This window comes from Lytechinus variegatus, chromosome 16 (assembly GCF_018143015.1).
Source record: "Lytechinus variegatus isolate NC3 chromosome 16, Lvar_3.0, whole genome shotgun sequence".
Classification (NCBI taxonomy): domain Eukaryota; kingdom Metazoa; phylum Echinodermata; class Echinoidea; order Temnopleuroida; family Toxopneustidae; genus Lytechinus; species Lytechinus variegatus.
The window spans coordinates 24,458,977-24,475,658 of NC_054755.1; the positions used below are offsets into that span (position 1 = coordinate 24,458,977).

Below are 16,682 nucleotides of genomic sequence, written 5' to 3' on the forward strand. Positions count from 1 at the left end.
AAAATATTATACACGTTAAATTTTATTTCTAATTGAACTTAAATTTTTTGAATTGTTTTTTTGTGTAAATATTTTTCTTAATCTGTCCTCACATTTGATTTACTCAAAAATTGTTGCTTGACAACCTCAAACGAATTTTGCAGCAGACCGTCTGAAACTTATTAGTTATAATTATCGAACTTTCCACATTTCAGTAGAGAAGACTGCTTAGAACACAAGCTTAACAATGGTGAGTGTTTGTAGAGGCTACTGTATCAAATAAATCTGTAATATATTCATTAGTTGCCTATTTCCACAGTCCACTTATCAACTTGCTAGCGATAGGCGCGCGGAGCTCGAGCTGGAGGCGCGCGGCCGGTGGAGCTCTCCCTCTAGCTCTGGCTCTGCCGCCTCCGCCAAGGCGAAGGCTCGCTTGCGCTGGAGGAAGTGGAGCAGCTGGCCAGGCCAGGCACGGTAGAGCTATCCTTATCAGCCCTATGAAGGCAATAGCATCCAAAATAAAACTAAGCCAGGTCAAGCAGTAAAAGACACATCAGGGTTCATGCAGTTTATCATGTTTATGGTTAGAATTTTTATCATACTGCCCTGGTTCTGAGCATGACACACTCACACAACATGCGAGGTTAGTAGTAGTACTAATACTAACCTCGCACAACGCATGTGGTTTCATAGTGGACTTTGACGTTTTCATTCATCACACGAATGTGAGGGAATTAGAAACGCCAAACGTTTCAGTATTTCTCCACTAATGATTTCTTTTTAATAAATTTAGTTTAAAAAAACAAAATGAAGTGGAAATTATTTATAAAACTGTTTTTATCGCTTACCTCCAAGTCTCAACCAGGATACTCCGTTCGATCCGTCCTTAATACTGCGGTGGAAAGTACGCAAACAACAATCGAAAAGCAATTTTTCGTATCGAACATTCTCAATTCAAGTCGTCAGCGCGTAATAGGAAATTGTACCAAAAATCAACAGGTTGCATCTCATGTATATACTTATTGGTAAAGTACGCCATCTTTTGACAAGATGATGATGAAAGTGGATTGAACGAGCAAGAAAATAATGCTGATCGCCTAGAATGCAGCTAGCTTGCAACACCGTAAACAAAGGTACGGTAGGCACTTAAGAACCAAGTTTGAAAGGACACTCGTAAAATTATGTCACTCTCGCGATGAATATTCATTAGATCCGGTTGTCTCTCTGCATGCATGCACTCGGTGTGTATTGAACACGCACGACCACGATCTAATGAATATTCATCGGCCAGAGTGACATAATTTTACGAGTATCCTTTCAAACTTGGTTCTTAAGTGCCTACCGGCTTGGTGAATAATATCGCGCGCCCTCTTTAGGCAAAAGTTGATATCAACGCTGACCAGGAGGCATCTACGTGAAGATCACGAAAATTGCTCTTATTTTATTAAAACAAACAACAAAAAGAATTCAACAAACGGTCCATATGGTTCGGTAAGTATTATAGAAAAATCATATTTCATAGATATGATGTAAAGTCATAGTTATTTTAGTAAAGATGGTGTGAAAGATTCGCGTGCACCAGGTGCATATGAATCCTTCACACACGAGACGATTTGAAACCATGAGTGAGCATGACATAGGTCTAGATTTCAATCGACACATTTTAAGTTTATATAAAAAGATAAAAAAATAAGGTCTTAATATGAAGCAGGCAGTCTTTGATAGAAACAGGTGGCGCTGGCTTCGTGGGTAGCCAAGACTAAGAGTGAAGAGGCTCCTAACTTCTTCCTCCGTTAGCTTCGGAGATCAGCAGAGATCCTGCACAAATAGTACTTGTAACTTAGTATGTATTGTCAGTCAGAAAAGGTAGATGGATTCAGCAAAGAGGACTAGGATTCAAGTATAGAAGATCGTAAGAGAGTAAAATTCTTTCACTAACTTGTGCTTACTCTCCACGGAGCCAGGGATTCCGTCCCATTCATGTGCATGTACCGCAAAAAAACTGAAATTTTTGCCCCCGAGGGCCGAGATTTGACAATTTTGAGTTACATTCCTGCTATAAAAAAAAATCTAGACCTAGATTAAATCTAATTCATGTAGAATTTCTAGATTTAATGATAGGATACAACTTCATTTTCAACATTTATACCATATTGATTCCATTTTTGAACATAAAAAAAATTATAATTAATTTTAAAAACGAAAAAATATCTTGAAAAGATGGGGAAGACTTGCCATGATGTTTATGTCGTCATCTTGTTCTCTTTTGTCTTTCGCCAAATTACAAGACGCACACAGAGGATGTCAGAGAGCTCTACCAAGTCTCTAGACAGGAATAACCGTCGTTTCTGGGGATTTATTCAACAATTTCTGACATTTTACTGTAATCCCCATTCACCGACGGTAAAGTGTCCGTGTGGGCTCCCATTTGTTATAACACCAGCACTTTTGTCAATCCAGAGTCCAAAGTTTGGGGCTATATAACACATCGAGGTTACACTCTAAGGATATATAAACTACAAATTAAAAATATAGAACTATTTAACATAAGAGTAGTTTAAACGATATAGATGAAAATGCATGAAAATTATACTTTACCGATGTTTAGTTGGGAAAAGCACAGTGAAATCGATCCAAATTATGGCAGCCAAACTATGAAATATTTACAAACGAACGGAGAGGGCGTCAACAATTTACGAATGTGATATCGATATTGCATTCCACCAGCACACCTACAAGGCAATAATACGATACGATACACTACACGAAGACAAACGATACTAGTTATAATCGCGATATATCGAGACATTAACGATAATGACGTCATTCAAGATGGCAACTTGCAAGAAAAACCGTCAGGTCAGGAGAAAATGTCTTAGATGACAGATTTCTCAATCATCCAGTGGATTTTTTTTCAATAACTCCGGTCCAAGGTATGCAATTATTTACATTTCCCTGATAATGAAACTAGAAATTTCGCTCAAAAAACAGTTTTAAATCGCGATCTATAATGCTAGTTCACTATACGTTGTCTGTAGCCCACGGGCCCCTAACTCTTCAGTCTATGTATGGTGAGTGGAGCCAACGTAGTTCAGTGGAACAACCAAAATACAGAGATTGAAGCTTTTGGTCTACCAAGTCTCAAATCTCTGTCTCACGCAACTATCACAGCCTATCCCCATATACATTGTACACAATGTCTGTGATCTCACTGAGATTCACAGAAAATCTCACGCATAGCTGGTCTTTGAACTTGGCATCTCTGGGATGTGCATCTTGTAATTTCTAAGATACTTCTATAAAATACCCCTTACGATATCAGCACTTCTTGCTAGCATATTGGGAAGAGGTCTTGACTGCAGTGTCAACGAGTTGAGTTCGAAACCCAGGCAACATTAGCCGTAGGAAACACTGAAAAAATTGATAGAGAACTACTATGTATGAAGTGACCCAACCGGAAGTCTCGGCAATCTTGTAATTTTGGGTGGGGGTGCATATGGAACTCTTTCACAAATTTGTTCACAAAATATTCTCAGTAACATGTGTGGAATTCGAAATGTGCACTGCCGTCATTAAAGGGGAAGTTCACCCTGACAAAAACTTTATTGTAAAAATAGCAGAAAAAATAATAAAAAATATTGCCGAAGGTTTGAGAAAAATTCATCAAATAATTAAAAAGTTATTAGAATTTCAATTATTTGATTTGTGACGTCATATGCGAGCAGCATTCCTACATAGCGAATGGTAAAAAATCAATAAAATGTCATTTTCTCAGAAAATTGAAAATGGTTTTCACTGTACCTTTTGTATATCAATAGACAAATTATTTCACACCCGATCATGAAAAGAAAACAAAATTAAGTCATCAGGAACCATGCAAAATTTGAAATTCATGCATTTTATATTACATAACACATGGGGCAGCTGCTCGTTTATGACGTCACAAATCCAAAACTTTGAACTCTAATAACTTTCTTACTCTTTAACGGATTTTCCTCAAACCTTCACCGATATTTTTTACTATTTTTTCTGCTATTTTTGCAACAAAGTTTTCTTCAGGGTGAACTTCCCCTTTAATTGTTATTGTTAAGCTAAACCAGCACAGTCAGTGCCTTTAAAAGTGTGGAATCTGTGCCATATTTCCAGAGCAAGAAGCCTTAGCTAAGATTTAAGAACTGGGGTCACCGAAAAATGCACTAAAAATGAAGAAATCTGTGGTTTAAAAACTTTTATCCCAATTTTGCGAACTTTCTTGCAAACTGAAGATTGTTCAGTATCTTTAAAAGGACAAATCAAGAAAGAAAATGGAAAAACTCAACTGCTTTGAATTTACACAGAAATCAAGTTGACGGCATGCTGGCGACTTGCCTTTGTTCGACAGGGGGTCCGAGGGCAATGGGGGAATGAATGGCCACTGTAATTTCCGTGATACATTTCCTTCTTCTGAAGTTTACACTGGCAGGCCAGCGTAAGATTGAAAATTTTATGAAATATTGAGATGGAAGTTGGAAATAAACATGCATTGATGCAAATTTCATTTTTTCATTTTGTGAAAAGACATTTTACCAGGATGCGATGAGTGGGGGAATCATATATCTGTCAAACTCCACTGGCTTCCTATTACTTCTTGTATCACCTACAAAATTCTTCTTCTTGCTTTCAAGTCATATCATGGTCTAGCTCCTTCATACCTTTCTGATATCCTTCCTCGATATCAGCCAGTTCGAGTTCTACGTTCTTCTTTCCAATCTCTTCTTTCTCGATCTCATACTTCTTACAAACAATATGGTCAGCGTTCTTTCTCTTATGCAGCTTCATTTCTTTGGAACAATCTCCCCCTACAAATTCGCAATGCATATAGTGTTAATACATTTAAAGTTATGCTTAAAACTCATCTTTTTAAATCTTAATATTATATGTTTATTGGCCCATTTGATGGTATTTCTTTATTCATGATCTGGTGACATTTTGTTGTGCAAAGTACATGTATTTCTATTTCCTTTATACTTCATTTTCCTCTCTCTCAACCGCTTAGAGGCAATTTTGCGATTTTGCGGTATATAAAAATTGTTTATTATTATTATTATCATTATGTGGTTCCAATGTATTAAGCAAGTGCTGTAAAAGTGCAATATTTGTTTAATCAAATAACTTTCTTTCTTCTTTGATGCAGGCAAGCTCTGCCCAAGATGGTCGCTATTCTTTTATTTGTGAGTGGTACGACAACAATGCAGCAATTATCAGACGATATCAGTTCCTCTTCTACCCTAATGATAACACCATTGAAATGGTAAGCTTGTTTGTAATGCCTTGGTCATCTCACATATTTGCCAAACAAACAAATTCACATTTTGCCCACTCATTCAATGAAAAAGGTTATGATATAACCTTGTTCTCAGTTACATCTCCATGTGTGGCAAAATATGGGTTGCAATGTTTGGCTTATTTTCTCTTTTTCCATAGGACAAATGCTTGATTTTCTTACACTGTCAGTTTTCATTACAGCTATTCATCATATAACTTGGCTCCTAAGTAATATTGATCCTTTAGATTATTTTTTCTTAATTAAAAATAGAGATTTAAAAAATGAAAATTTTCTTACCATATTACTTTCCACCAATACAGGGCGTACACAAAAATATGCCCAAAATTCAAGTTTTTGAGCGCTCTGGTGAATACAAAAAGTATCCCTAGTTACTAATGAAAAATAAATTGCAACTGTATGGAAATGAGTAATTTTGGTCACAAAAAGATATTTTAATGATTATTTAAAGTGTGTGCTATGTACAGCATTAGCATACCATAGTCCTACCTGTATCCTGTAGATTCCCCACAGGCAGGATGGTTGCAGTGAACAAGTGATTTTTGCCTGTCTCCATCCGGATGGCAATGGTTTACTCAATATTCTTTTTTTTTCTGAGCATCAGATTCGCACCTGTCTCAAACGCTTCCCCAACGTAGAGAATGTGCAACCCGAATTTGTGTGGATTCAATTTTAAAAGGATGGTCCGGGCTGAAAATATTTATATCTAAATAAACTGAGTAAAATATTTCACAGAGCAAAATGCTGAAAAAGTTGTGGTAAAGATATCAAAATGAGTTCGTACAGAATCCAATGAAATGACTACCAAAGTGTCTGTTTGTATTTAAATAAAAAATATGTGCCAAAGGATTCTGGAAGAAATTGTGTAATTGCTGAGAAATTAGCAAATAAGCACAGGATTTAGGTCAAGCGTCGGGCTGACATTCAAAGCAGTAGTAATACACTGTCCCACGTGCGCTTATCTGTGTTGGTGATCTTCAGTGTGAAGATTTTACAGCGTATATTTCAAGATTTCACAAAGTTCAGTTTATGTAACTGTACCAGATCTAGATCCTCGGCAGCATATTGATGATATGCTGACAATTAAGCCTGGTTTTACAGACTTTCTCATGAAATCAGTGTTTACTGCAACTACTGGCATTTCTCTTTAATGTGCATAATTTATATTAAAACAGAGAGAAATAACAGACTTATTTCCTTGGGTACTATATCTTATTTAATATCTGATTATGGTAAAAATTTTAAGTTGTTTTCTCTTAATTTGTTCAAGTCATTGTCATTGGGATGACCAGGGACCGATTGCATGAAAGGGTCTTTGCAAAGACTGTCTTTCATGTTGCCCATTTTTTATGATGCACCATGTGAAACACATTTCAAATAAATCATCTTCAAACATATGTTTTATTCGTCCGTTAAAATAAACAAAATTTTTGTTTATAAAATGATGTGATATCTCGTGAAACTGTATAAAATTTAATTTAAAAGCAAGCGAACATATTTTATTTTTTTATCATAAATTTCAGAAACACCCTGCTTATAGCGCATCATAAAAGGTGACGCGAAAGACGGTCCTTGGAAAGACCCTTTCGTGCAATTGGCCCTTGGTCTGTAATTCAATTTATTTGAATCTTGTTTCCTGTTTTGTTATCAGTATGACCTAAAGAATAGACGTCAGTTCTTGAAGAGATCACAGTGCAATTCAGTCCATCTAAAAGACCTCTATGTTGGTAGTATTGTTAACGTTCACTCACGTCAGCTGACCCTGGTTGAGTATGCTGATGATTTCACGAAGAGAGCGCTTACAAATGTCAAACAGAAGTGAGTATTTATAACCAAAAGTAATGAATTGCCATTTTGTCTAATTCCAATAATCCTTGCCATTTGCTGCACTTTTACACGGTAAAAAAATCGTAATTTGAATGATTTCAGTGAAAATGAGGCTAATGACAAATTTTTAGCACGTGTGAAACCAAAGTAGAATCGTGAATGCTAATCACAATCATCACAAATTCTACTCCGGAAGTGAATTCCAGTTAAGTTTCACTCAAATTACAGTACTAATTTTACGTATGGAAGGCTTGACCTCCGAAACATCTTTTGGGGGCGGAGCTTACGTGTCCTTTCAAGCATGCACTTCCGTAGATAATACAATTTGTCATACACTCAGTGCTTTGATTGACAAGTCACCAAGGACACATACCGCCTTCGCTCTGAAATTCAAATCACAGTTTTCAAGTGACGTGTGAAAGGTCCAATATTTCTAAAGATGAGATTGCAAAAATACAATGGTGATTCAAGATTCACGTGTAAAAAGGCCCTTGGTCTAATGTCAGTTCGATCTCATCTTACATGTACACTAGAGTTTTTCAACATGGTATCATGCTTGGGACTTGCGTAAATCTAAAACTTCATACCCTGTTTTCTTGTTTTTTTTCTAATCTCTCATTGTTTCCTCTATTATACCCTAAAATGACTGGGCTATTTGAGTATGATAGCCTCCTTCTGAAGCCCCCTTCTGATCTCAGTTGCTGTTCGCGAGATCGCCCCAAAATTTGGCATGCACATTCTTTACCACATAAACTACATGCTAGTATTAAAAAAAATTCTGAAAACAATTATTTTTCATTTATTATGAATATATGATGCAAATTTATTCTCGAGAACATTTTTTTCAATATTTAACACCCACTTTCACATCAAATTTTCTTTTTTTGTCTAGATGTCATCTTTGTAATCTAATTGAAATGTTTCCACAAGGAAAAGTTTTAAAGCCAATTTTTTCCTTGTGTATTTCTTTTTTTTTTATCTTTTGTTTTTCCTTGTTTTTTTTTTCAATAGAGTTCATTACAACCATTTAAAAACTAAATTAAACCCTAATTAATTAAGTAGAACAATTAGAATGAAAAATAATCACCCTTTTGTGAATTTCATCTCCCTTAGACTTACGGTACGCAAAGTAAAAAATGAGACATTTTCGGCATGACATTTCCTCGTAAAAACTTGTGTCGCGTTGCGATGCTAAACCTGCATGTCGCGAATTTGGTCTCAAAGTTGCGCGAGATTTCAAACAAAGTAGTCATAAATTTTTGCTGTGCTTTCTTTTCTCGTTTGCGTTTCGGGGCCATCATCATGCCCTAATCGAGTAATTTAAAACTTGTTTTCTACTTGTTCTTTGAAAATCTCTCAGTAATTCTTCTAGATCAAATATTTTATGGTTAAATAGTATATTGTGGAATCCAATATGATGTAATTTATTTCATTCTTTTTCAGGACATTAGGGCTGATCAAACCTGACGCCATTTCAAAATTTGGTGAGTCTATGTACATGTATATATATACAAACGCTTATTTTTTTATATTTGTTTTGTAAATTACTAAACTAAGTTTGTCTTTTGAAGACAATGGTTGATTTAACAAAGATCTTTTTTTATAAATCCTGAACTTTTATTCATGTTTTATGTAATATTGTTTATATGGATTAAAAATCAGAATGCGCAGTGCATAGTTAATGCAGAGTGGATTTAATGCTTTAAAAGTTACGCCATCATCATCACCATCATCATTATCATCACCATCATCATCATAAGCATCATCATCACCATTATCATCATCATCAATACCACCACCATCATCATCATTATCATCACCACCACCATCATCATCACCATCATCATCATCACCATCATTATCACCATCATCATAAGCATCATCATCATCACCACCACCATCATCATCATTATCATCATCACCACCATCATCATCATTATCATCACCACCACCATCATCATCATTACCATCATCATCATCACCACCACTACATCATCAGCATCACCACTACATCATCAGCATCATCATTACCACCGCCATTATTTTATGAAAATGAAAGCACATACATGTATCATCAATGCCATCATTGTCACCATCTATGATAATACAAATGAAAGCATATATCACCACCACCACCACCTTCATCATCACCACTATCATCATCATCATCAATGATCATCTTCACAATCTTATATTACATGTACCATAAATGAAAATAGGAGCGTCTTATCTGCTCAAATCTTGCTGATTTCCTCCCCGTATAGGTCCCATTATTGATATGACATACAAGCAAGGATTCGTGGTGACCAATGCCAAGATGACCAGGCTGACCAGAGGTCAAGCTGAGGAGTTCTATAGAGAGCATTCGGGAAAACCATTCTATAAGTAAGTGTGCTTAATCTTGTGAAGAGATCTGATCGGTTTTAAAAATGTCGAAGGGGATAATGGCAGAGGTAAAATTGGAAATTTGTCCTGGGATGGCTGAGGTGAAAATAGTAGCTCTAGGTAATAATAGCAGAGGTAAAAATGACAAAGGCAAAAATGGTAGAGATAAAAAATGCCCAGTCTTAACCCTATCTAGACCGGGGTATTTTTGGAGTTCATATGTCCGGGGGGGGGGCCTCCCAGGCCCCATTGAGATCTCGGCCGTCAACTGCGCAATAGCGCCGAAAATTGGCACCGTGTTGTCTGGGACATAATCTACAAAATTGTATAGTAATTTATTTCATGCGAATTGATAATAAGTGAAGATACTAATTTATGCGTAATTAGTATGTGAAATCATCCTTTCTCCTCTAAATCCCTAAATAAAGCTCCAAATGTTCTAATTTTTGGTATAGAAAGTCCTTGTGGTGTTCTTAGCAAGTGTACATGAACAAAATTGTGATATCAAATCATTTTCTTATGTATTATGTTGTTTTTGGCAATTTCTTATGTATTTCTTTTTTTTTTTACCTTTTGTTTTTCATTGTTTTTTCAATGAAATTTGTTGGGGACTCTTCTGAGAACATAAAAAGCATGCAATAAATAATCATACATATATGATTTTTGGTTGAAAAGACAATTTGCATTGACTTTGTACACAAAATCACGTTTTTTAGCAATTTTTGGTCTGACATGCACTTACATAATGATGCGAAAAATTGGTCTCAAAAGTTGCGCAAGACTTGAAAGTAAAAAGTCAGCGAGCGGCGCGGTTAATTGATTTCACCCAGCGAAAATATTGCGCGAATCGTTTGGGGGGCCTCCGAGCCCCCTGGCCTAGATAGGGGTTAAGTGCCCATGCAATCATAATTTGCGAGTAAATCCCCTTTATTTCTAGTTAACGGAGAAAGGTTGTAGAAGAGAATTTTAGATGAAATCATGATTATTTCATAATTTCATAGATGTGTGTGTGATACGTCTCCCTTTTTAACTCAATAAGTAATAAGAAATAATCTTCTTACCCATATGTTCAAATCATACTTTTTCAAGCCTGGAGTGCCCATTTAAGTCAATCTTGCATTTGTTCTCACATCACAGCCCTACAAGTTGTAAATGTCATTTATATTTCTCTCTTCCTTTATAGCAACCTTGTGAGTTTCATGAGCAGTGGTCCAATCGTTGCTATGGAGCTGATCACCAATAATGGTATAGGAGAATGGCGCACTCTTCTTGGACCAACGGATAGTGCCACAGCCCGCAGTGATGCCCCCGGTAGCATCAGAGCTAAGTTTGGTACAGGTAAGTAAATTGCAGTGGTAGTACGGCATTTAGTTGTGCAATGTAGTAGCACTAGTTGTGGAACGGATGGTAGCAGTATCGTCGTAGCAGTGTTTGAAGATAAAGAGGGCAAAGGTCGGGGGTTCATATCCCACCGCAGCACTAGCGTCCTTCAGCAAGGCGTTTATCTACATTTGCCACTCTCGACCCAGGTTAGTAAATGGGTACCCGGTGCTCGATGCGCCTGATCAGGGTAGCCGTGCTTAAGCCGAGGTAATAGTATGCAGCGCTTAGAAACATTTGTATTAAGCGCTATATAAATGTTGCATATTATTATTATTTCATTCAAAATTTTAAAAAATCAAAAATGCAAGCATTGCATTTAACACTAAATGCAGACCATATTATATACAGTGCACTATATAATTTTTTTGTGGATGGTGACAGCTATAGAAGAACAAGTCTTGTTGGTGAGCTGCCCCAGAGAAAATAAACATAATTTAGATGAAGTATGAACGTACACAAACAGGTAAGAGGGGGGGTACAAAATACATAAATCTTGTGATTTAATTATTTGTTATTTGACTATCAAATAAATATGTTAAATTTGGGGAATTTTACTCTATGTTGATTTCAGTCACATAGAAAAGAACAAGATTCGTAACCAACAGATGTTGTGTAATGACACTGGAAGTTGCCTTACAGTAAAATTATTATCTAACTTTCGCTGGTCTGACAGTTGCCTGAGGCTATATATAAGCAGGTTTAGCAGAAGAATTTCTCGCCTGTACACCAAATTTGCTTTCCCCCAAAGAAGTCTCTATCACGGGTACTTCCAATGCTTTTCACAAAGTTTGGGATCAGCAAACAATAATCCACACCCCATGGACGCTGATGCCCCTTGACTTTAAAACTGCGATAACTTTCACCCCCTTCTATTTCTTTTGTTTCTTTCCAGACAACACCCGCAATGCATGCCATGGTTCAGATTCCATGGAATCCGCAGACAGGGAAATCTCCTTCTTCTTTGGACAGCCGGCAGCGTTTCCAAACAATGCCTCACTTCGGGATTGCACATGCTGCATCATTAAACCATCGGCAATCAAAGAAGGTATGTAATACTTAACTGAGCCTCCAGCCAGGCGGAGGGGGCGTTTGATCGAAACCCCTGGGCCCAAATTCACAAAGGCGGCTTAGAAAACCCACAGTTGAATCCATGGTTTATGCAGATTTCCTGTATAAATTACGCTTAATTTTAGCACGTATCGGGCACGTGTATAAAAAATTACAATGCTGATGAGCACTTTTGTCACAGTACGCCAAATTGGCGCCTATTGCCGTGGTTATCCTCACTATTTTATTCATGAGTCCACTCTTTAAACAGTGGACTCATGAATAAAATAGTGCATCTAACCATGGTAACAGGTGTCAATATGGCGCACTTTGACAAAAGGGCGCATCAGCATTGGACATTTTTATACACGCGCCCGATACGTGCTATTAATTAAGCGTAATTTATTCAGGGAATGTGCATAAACCATGGATTCAACCGTGGGTTTTCAAAACTACACTTGTGAATTCGGGCCCTAAAATTTAAAAAGCAAGAAACAATAAGGGAAGAAGGAGAAGTGGGGGGGGGTGACTAAAGGGATTGAACCCGCTAATTGAAAACCCTGGCTATGGGCCTTATAAACTACTTCTTGATGGGGTTATTGTTGATAAAGGTTTGAGAAGATATCATTTCAAAGCCTGGAATCTGCTTTCCAATATCACACTGTATCACAATCTTACAGTTTGTTTGGGTTGATTTATTGTAGGTGATGAACTTGGCTTTCATATTCGTGTATGATTGTAACTATTTTGTATACTGTTCTGTATATCAAAGATGTACTCTAGACTGAAAGTAATATAATTTGAAGAGATAAAGTAACAGACAAACAAATACTCACAATTTCATCAGAATCGGACAAGGAATCACAAAGTTTTATGACATTATTAATAGAGTTTTGCATTATTTCGGTAAAACGGTTCCGTCCATTTCCTTGTGTGTATGCAATGGGGAAGCTGATGATGTCATAGCCCACTTATTCTTTTGTATTTCAATACATGTATATGAAATATTATCTATTGAAATTTTGCCCACCAGGAATGAAAAAAAATGGATTGACTACTGATTTAATGTGCGAGACATACAATACACACTAGGCCCACATACAGGTGTATAAAAATATGAAATATGAAATAATTGTGTTATTTGTCAATAATGATATAATAATTATATAATATTCCGCATTTATAAAGCACTTAACACATCGGAATGACGTCTCTAAGCTCTTTACAGATATATTATTACCCCGGTCATCGGATCCTTGCATGCCCGCATACAATGTATGCACCTTCTCCACTCCCAGAGATTTCATCAACAGATTTTGATGAAATTTTCAGCGTTTTCTTCAATAAATCTGATTTGCTTTTGAGTTTAAGACCGTTAGCTCTCTCCCCCCCCCCCCATCAAATGACAACACCAGTAGCTGTTGATAAAGGGGATCATGTGTATATTTTGACCCCCAGGGTTAGCCGGTCAGATCATGACAGCTATATGCAATGAAGGATTTGAAGTGACTGCCATGGAGATGTTCCACATGGAGAAAGCCAACTCGGAAGAATTCTTTGAGGTTTATAAGGGTGTCGTTACTGAGTACATGGTAAGATTAAAATTTGTGTCCTCAATCGGTCTTCATTTTAATCATACTCTAGTAAAATATAAAAAGAATTTGAAACCTCAGAATATTTTTTTCATGCCTTTCCCACAACTGGTGGGTTTTTTATCAAGCTGTTTGTAATGTAAGAATGACTTTTTAAGAACGACTGGTGAACATTTCTTATGCGCTAAACCATCACCAATGAACATTTTGGTGTATACTATTTATCAGAAAGGATCACCAGCCATGTTTAAAGTTGCCCTCAACTTAGGAGCAGTTTTATGACATTGTCCCCTGGAATATGCCTTGCAACACAAAACCAAAACGATTTGATGCTTGACCAAAGCTGCGGTAAAGGGTCATATTTTATGCAAATTATACTGAGGTATAAAAATATCAATATTAGAATAGTCGTTAAATCACGTTTAGCATTTTTCAGCTGGACGGACAAAGTCTATCTATCTAGGCGATTCTTGGTGAAACAGCACTATCAGGAAGACTATTCCACATATCTACTACTCTGTTGCTGAAAAAGTACTTCCTGATATCACGCCGAGAATATTTTTTGTCCAACTTCATCCTATGATTCCAAATTTTTTTTCTAGAAATAATAACTATATATCTCTTGTTTTTTATGATAGGAAATGGTGGATGAGCTAACCTCCGGGGCTTGTTATGTCTTGGAGATTAGTTCCCCCAGCGGGAAGTTCGACAACGTTGCCAAGGCTTTCCGTGAGTTTGTTGGACCGGCAGATCCGGAGATAGCTCGTACACTACGACCCCGCACCCTTCGAGCCAGGTTTGGAGTTAACAAGGTCAATAACGCCGTTCATTGCACCGATCTCCCAGAAGATGCGCTCCTGGAGACAGAGTACTTCTTCAGAATCTTGTCACAATAAATTATCTGAGTGCCTTGAGTCATTGAGGGTGTTTCTGTCACCTTTTATATTTTTACAGTTATACATGATTTTAAGAATGACTGGAATATGAAATGCCACATATGAGCCTAAAGGCATTCTTAATGTTAAAAAAGTATATCTGTATTTCAAATATATTCTTGTGAAGCTATTGCAGCCAACGTACTTTGCTTCAAAAATGTGTGTTAACAATCAACAAATGTAATCATCATGTGCTTATTTGACATATGCTGGTACTGTATAAAAAAAATCAATTGGTTTTCCAGATTTAGTTGCTTTTAAAGTCATGCATAACTTTACAAACTGCTTTGTGAAACTCGCGACGTGTCATTTTTATTACCTGTACCAAATGACTGGAATTCTGTAGTCTGGTTTAATTGTTATTCTGGACTACAGTTGTTGTTTAACTATGGATAGCCAATTATGACCGAAATCTCTTTCAGGAGAGGTTCAATGTAGCAGCTCATTTTAACAAGAAATGATTCTTAATCCTATAGGAAGGATAAAAAAAGATGTTTTTCTTCACTGTTAAAGAATTAGGAAAGAGAACAGTTACATAAAGAAATCTACATTGTAAACAAATTGCTGACATTTTTGGCTTCCCATAACTCCAGCACAGAGTTAGACAGACCATGGTCTAAGTTTAGCCCGACTTCAGAATACAGGTCAATGTGTTTATGTATAGTGTGGGTGAATCGAACGACTGAATAACACAGAGTTGCTACTGGGATAATATACAACTTGTATTGCCTTGTTAAGACCTCTTTAGCTTTATAGCAATTAGAGTAATGTGTTCTGATTTCAAATCTAACACAGACCAAGGTTATGTTAACGGAAAAGTACCCATTTCATGATAACAAGTGGATAACAGACAAAGTGGATATTAACCCTAGACCACACACAGATTATATGGCATATATGCATAATGGCAATCTCTCACTGGAGGAAATAATAAAACTGGTAATTAGTAGGCATTGTTCCAAACAAATTGAAACAGTTTTTTATAAATTTACTTTTGTTCATTACAAGTTATATTTATTTTGTAGCGTAGGACCTGTTGAATAGAATGGTACATGGCAAAGTTCAATCAGATGTACGAATAGTGACCTTTGACCTTTGAGAAATAAAAGCAAAAGTTCGGGTTTCAGCCGCCCCAGTCCCACGCCTTCAAAAAATGTAAAGTATTACGTCCATATCGACTTCGATGTCACTCTGTGTGATATCCAACATTTTGATGAACTCTTCATCGTATATCAACACCCAAGCTTCTTCGGCGGAGTAAGTGGTTTTCCGAGACGTGGACGCAGCCATCTTTGCTGAGAGCGACTGCGCAACAGTCATAAAACATACATGTACGTCCTTGAAATCAAATGAAATGGTGAATGCGCTAACTGGCAGTTGGACCAAATGGCTGATAAATGAATTGCTGTAGATGAAGTAGGATTCGACCATGTGGGATAAGGCCAAACATGGGTCTAGACTCGAGACAAAGCCAGCGTGAAACGAGAGGCAATTTAACCCGTCGCGTTAAAAAATCAGATGAACCTCTTCAACGCTCTTGTATTGTGGGTAATACCTCACTCCCACCATTGTGCGATACGTTGCAAAAGCCAAGATTGGCTAATTCGCAGCTGATCACAAAAAAAATGAACCGTCCAAATATGTTTTCTTCTATCAATATGATCATCACGACTGATCTGATATCTGATACTATCACTACGATTTCTCCACAATTGAGAACGCAGTTTAAATCGTGATGCAAATCATGACAGTGGATACATACTAGGTACAGGGTGTATTTGAGTTCCTGTCCCTTCTCTGCAATTTGTTAGTAAGTCAGTTAATTAAGGCCATTGCAAGTGCCTCTAGTTGTCTCTTAAACTTAGGCAAAACACACACATAAAAAATGAATAAATACAAGCCTCTAGTGATGGCAAATAATAATAATATGCAATTTTCTACTCTCATACTTTGCATTTTTAGATGTCAAGAACACATGTTCTTGCTCAGCTGAATACAGATTTGTTACTGCTTGGATTTTTTGTCTCACCTGCGAAGCAAAGTGAGACTATAGGCGCCGCTTTTCCGACGGCGACGGCGGCGGCGGCGGCGTCAACATCAAATCTTAACCTGAGGTTAAGTTTTTGAAATGACGTCATAACTTAGAAAGTATATGGACCTAGTTAATAAAACTTGGCCATAAGGTTAATCAAGTATTACTGAACATCCTAT

General features: G+C 36.9%; 1 protein-coding gene across 2 annotated transcripts; it reads left to right on the forward strand.

The window, feature by feature from the left end:
- Positions 1-102: 102 nt before the first annotated feature.
- On the forward strand, positions 103-16,331 carry LOC121429683 (nucleoside diphosphate kinase 7-like). 2 transcript variants are annotated; one of them, XM_041626844.1, is made up of 9 exons: positions 103-229; positions 5,153-5,269; positions 6,954-7,120; positions 8,573-8,613; positions 9,394-9,514; positions 10,698-10,852; positions 11,790-11,942; positions 13,403-13,536; positions 14,175-16,331. In XM_041626844.1, the coding sequence occupies exons 1-9, from the start codon at positions 227-229 to the stop codon at positions 14,430-14,432; spliced, it is 1,149 nt and encodes a 382-aa protein (XP_041482778.1). In that variant the 5' UTR covers positions 103-226; the 3' UTR covers positions 14,433-16,331. The 2 variants fall into 2 exon arrangements, with proteins under 2 accessions (XP_041482778.1, XP_041482777.1); XM_041626843.1 differs by lacking the exon at positions 103-229 and having other exon boundaries at positions 5,147-5,269.
- Positions 16,332-16,682: the final 351 nt, after the last annotated feature.